The sequence below is a fragment of the Agrilus planipennis genome, unplaced genomic scaffold, assembly GCF_000699045.2.
Source record: "Agrilus planipennis isolate EAB-ADULT unplaced genomic scaffold, Apla_2.0 scaffold1, whole genome shotgun sequence".
Taxonomy (NCBI): Eukaryota; Metazoa; Arthropoda; class Insecta; order Coleoptera; family Buprestidae; genus Agrilus; species Agrilus planipennis.
The window spans coordinates 4,089,181-4,093,130 of record NW_020442466.1 but is presented as its reverse complement, the minus strand read 5'-3'; the positions used below and the strand labels follow the sequence as shown (position 1 = coordinate 4,093,130).

Genomic DNA, 3,950 nt, shown 5'->3' with positions numbered 1-3,950 from the left:
CATACTATCCATTATGGTCATAAGACGTTTTAAACGCGCCATAGACTCTTGTTCACTACCTTTTGACATAAAACTTTGACTAAAACCGGGTATCATCCCCTAAAAGAATAAAAACAATAGAGAATCAATAAATATTCAAACCATATATAATAATAATAATAATAATATGTACAGATTAGTTAAGGATCAACTAAAACCAAGTAAAAACAAACCATTATTTGTGAAAAAGGACCCATTTTCATGATATTTTGGAACTGTTCATACATGTCCCTTAGCGTAAACTGTCCATGTTTGATCTTTTCTAAAAGTTCTTCATTGTCCTCTAATTTTAATTCATTGACTTTGTCTATCAACCCTTCAATATCTCCCATTCCAAGTAATTTGCTAATAAATGGTTTTGTTTTAAATGGTTCTAAGTCATCTATGTGCTCTCCAGTACCAATAAAAATTATAGGACTTTGCGTCGCTGCAACCCTGAACATTTACATATATAAATAATAAATAGTATGCTATAATCAGTAAGGTAAAATTAAAATAACACTTACGCACTTAGGGCTCCTCCACCTTTAGCGTGGCCATCTAATTTCGTTATAATCACGGAGCCTACATCAACCTTTTCTTTAAATGCTTTTGCCTGAGCTTCACAAGCCTGTCCAATTGTAGCATCCATAACAAAAATAATATTATCAGGTTTCTGCAAAAAAATTATATTTGTTGTAATTAACTTAACTTAATTAAACAATGTTTTACATACCACTGCATTTGCTACAGCCAACATTTCTTCAAATAAGGATTCTTCCTGCTTGTGTCTACCACTAGTATCTACAATAATTATTTCAAAACCTTCTTTTTTAAACATATCCACACCATCCTGAGCAATTACTACTGGATCTACTTCTGTGTAGCTGTTAACAAAGAATTAATTAAAAATAGCATTATTAAAAGCTAAGATGGGAATAATACCTTCCGTAAAATGGTATCCTAGCTTTTGTACAGTTTTGTTTAACTTGATCATAAGCACCAGCACGAAAAGTGTCAGCACATACTAAACACGATTTCCAGTTTTTCTTTTGATAGTGATATGCAAGTTTAGTACATGTGGTTGTCTTACCAGAACCTTGCAAACCAACAAACATGATAACATTTGGCTTGCCTTTGATTGGGGTGTATGGCTTAACACCTGGATCAACCAGCTAATAAATATAATTATTAATAATAACATTATGACAAATTAATGTACTTACTTTAACTAACTCTTTAAACACTGCACTTTGTATCATGCGCCTCTTGTTAAGACCACCAGCCATTTCTTCAAAGTCGATTACTGACCTCACATTTTCCCTTAATTTTTTAACTAGACGAATATTTACATCGGCCTCCAATAGGGCAGCACATATTTCTTTAAGCATGCCATTTAATACCTAAGTAATAGATTTTCTTAATGTGAAATTTAAAATACCAGCTGTTTTCGTGGTTAATTTTACCTCTTCGTTTATTATTGTTGCTTTACTTAGGGAATGTAAAGCGGTCGTAATTTTACGACCCAAATCCGCTAAAACCATTGTGTTACCGAAAACCTATTAAAATTTGTGTTACTACTACAGAATTAATACGGTTTTTTTTAATTAACACTTTGCCATTTATTTGTACGTCAAACTGTCAAAACAGTTAACACGTGTTCTACGTCATTCTGAAAAATTATTTGCTATTGTTTACTAAATTCTCATTTAGTTTAATTCTCCTTCTGTTTGCGTCCAATGCAATGGGTAGTTCCCCTCGTTTATAGTGCACCCTAAACTGCGTCGATTTCGGTGGTCTCGGTTTCAAAACGTTGCATTTGGGAGGAGGAAGGATACATGTGTTTTTTTGCAGTGCCTGAATTGTGAAAGCAGGCACTATTCGACATTCTTTACTCTTAGGGGCCCCCGGTAACGGTTGTCTAATCGTTGAACGGAATTCTTTACCGCTAACCATTTTTAATCAAAAAATGCATAGAAAATGGTAAATTTCAGAAAATGCCACAGTTATGACATTTCAGAATAAACAAAACTTTTGGATGTTTCTTAGGACACTTTGAAAAAAAAATTATTTCATCTTATCAAGTGACTTGAATATTGATTTAACAAGTTTATATCATAACATTTTAAATACAAAGAATAATCAATAATTTAGTTAAAAATAATTTTCAAAACTTAATAAGTCCTACTTTTTATATGCAATTTCTGTAATATTTGCCCCAACAGATTCAGAAACAGTAGGGGTTTTAGAAGGGGTTGTGACTCTGCCTCATTTAGAAATAAGATGAGCAAGTATTATAAGGAAATCTAGAACTAGGGCAATTCAATTTATTAATAATTTTTCAACTGCAAAAAAAATTTGGATAAAAATTTTATGTTATGATGAATTGTTGCGTTAAATATAGTTTCATATCATATTTAATTATTTTTTTTAGCATTTGTTTTACTTTAAATGTTATTTTGAATTAAAAAGCGTTTTCCGGCATTGTAAAAATGAAATTCAACTCAATTTTAATAAATCCGTTGAAATAAAATGTTTAAAAATACCTTCTGTGGGTTGTTTAGACACTATATAAATCTTACTATTAAAAGTGGCTAAATGTCTTCTTTGCTTCAAAACAAGAAAAGTTACTTAACCTTAAAACTTTATTAAACTGAATTTTAATTTGAATAGTAAATAATAGGCTTTTTTTATTGTAAGTATGTAGTAAAAATTCATTGGTGTCTTCAAAATGGATGAAAGCATGAAAAGTAGTTTCTTGGAACGTGAAAATGTAACTCCAATTTCAAGTTCCTATCAAATGAAACCTCCTGCGGAAGACAAGTAAGTTATAATTTTTTCGTATGGATAGAATTGTATATTGTTTTTCTGTTATTTTAAAGATTCCAAGAATTGATGGTAAAAGAAATTGTTCGAAACATTTTAGCAGAATCACTAGCTGCAAAGAAATACGACAGTGAAACTATCAAAAACCTAACCACTAGTATTGCTAACCGCATTAATCATGCAGTAAAAGGTGCATTGCCTTAATATTATCTGCATATATTAGAATTTCCTAATATTTTTATTTTACATATTATAGAGCTGAAATTGAAAAGATACAAACACATAGTTCATGTAAACATGGGAGAAAGAAGGGGACAAGGTGTTAAGAGTGGTTTTATTTGCCTTTGGGACTCAGAGACTGACACGCATATCAGTGAAACGTATATAAATGTAAGTTTTAATTTTATTTGTCAAAAATTGGCTAATTGGAAGGGTACAAATTCTGATAGCAAATTTTTGATTTCTTACAGGATTCCCTGTTTTGTGTTGCTACGGTATTTGCTGTTTACTTATATTAGATTTGGTGTGATTTCTTTTCCCAAAGCTTGAAATGTAACATTTATATATAGTATTTATTGAGGTTGTTGCATAAATGCTTTGTATATATTTAACATTTTTTTATCATTTTAAATTCAGTTCATCATACAGGATTCATAAGTTGGAATTAAATATTTAATATTTATGAATGCATCTTCTCCACCATATTTTTCTAAGATTTCTAATGTCTCATTTACCAAATCGCATAAGTTTTCGCCTCTCATTTGACTATAATCAATTGCATCGCCGCAATTAACTGAAAATTTAAAGTAAATTAATTTATTATTCTAAGTAGGTACACTTTGTATATAGGGTGTTCAAACTATGAGAATCTTTGTAGGAAAGAATTATTCTATTTTAAACTTAATAGACTGGTAACTACAAAAGAGAGATTCTTAGTTTGGACTCCCTGTTTGTTTTTATTTATTTGTCTCACCGTTTCTCTCCTTATATAAATTAAGGACAGGAAGGAGCTGCCTATAATAGGGCACCAAGGCTTCACCAACCATATCGTCACATTTGACCAGAGCTTGCATTACTTTAAGGACTGTGCACATTATGGCTTTACT

At 30.9% G+C, this 3,950-nt stretch overlaps 3 protein-coding genes across 3 annotated transcripts in view; 1 reads left to right on the top strand and 2 right to left on the bottom strand.

Moving 5' to 3' along the window:
* LOC112906627 (signal recognition particle 54 kDa protein-like) overlaps positions 1 to 1,679 on the bottom strand; it is an 8,649-nt gene extending 6,970 nt beyond the window's left edge. The window contains exons 1-7 of the mRNA XM_025981112.1: positions 1,485 to 1,679; positions 1,245 to 1,421; positions 964 to 1,193; positions 755 to 905; positions 546 to 694; positions 213 to 474; positions 6 to 99 (exon numbers count right to left, since the gene is read on the bottom strand). Coding sequence (XP_025836897.1) covers positions 6 to 99; positions 213 to 474; positions 546 to 694; positions 755 to 905; positions 964 to 1,193; positions 1,245 to 1,421; positions 1,485 to 1,562 — 1,141 coding nt within the window. The 5' untranslated portion in view covers positions 1,563 to 1,679. The remainder of the gene's footprint in view (positions 1 to 5; positions 100 to 212; positions 475 to 545; positions 695 to 754; positions 906 to 963; positions 1,194 to 1,244; positions 1,422 to 1,484) is intronic.
* A 965-nt stretch (positions 1,680 to 2,644) lies between these two features.
* On the top strand, positions 2,645 to 3,455 carry LOC112906626 (tctex1 domain-containing protein 2-like). The gene is made up of 4 exons (XM_025981111.1): positions 2,645 to 2,841; positions 2,901 to 3,034; positions 3,101 to 3,234; positions 3,315 to 3,455. The coding sequence occupies exons 1-4, from the start codon at positions 2,750 to 2,752 to the stop codon at positions 3,360 to 3,362; spliced, it is 408 nt and encodes a 135-aa protein (XP_025836896.1). The 5' UTR covers positions 2,645 to 2,749; the 3' UTR covers positions 3,363 to 3,455.
* LOC112906639 (parkin coregulated gene protein homolog) overlaps positions 3,398 to 3,950 on the bottom strand; it is a 1,772-nt gene continuing 1,219 nt past the window's right edge. The window contains exons 3-4 of the mRNA XM_025981153.1: positions 3,818 to 3,948; positions 3,398 to 3,637 (exon numbers count right to left, since the gene is read on the bottom strand). Of these exons, the coding sequence (XP_025836938.1) occupies positions 3,477 to 3,637; positions 3,818 to 3,948 (292 nt within the window). The 3' untranslated portion in view covers positions 3,398 to 3,476. The remainder of the gene's footprint in view (positions 3,638 to 3,817; positions 3,949 to 3,950) is intronic.

What these genes read in the sequence shown, in the direction of transcription:
- LOC112906626 (XM_025981111.1), top strand. Translation starts at nt 2,750, where the DNA reads ATGGATGAAAGCATGAAAAGTAGTTTCTTGGAACGTGAAAATGTAACT. An exon ending in CATTAATCATGCAGTAAAAG is followed by an intron (nt 3,035 to 3,100) that starts GTGCATTGCCTT and finishes TACATATTATAG; the next exon opens with AGCTGAAATTGAAAAGATAC. An exon ending in TCAGTGAAACGTATATAAAT is followed by an intron (nt 3,235 to 3,314) that starts GTAAGTTTTAAT and finishes GATTTCTTACAG; the next exon opens with GATTCCCTGTTTTGTGTTGC.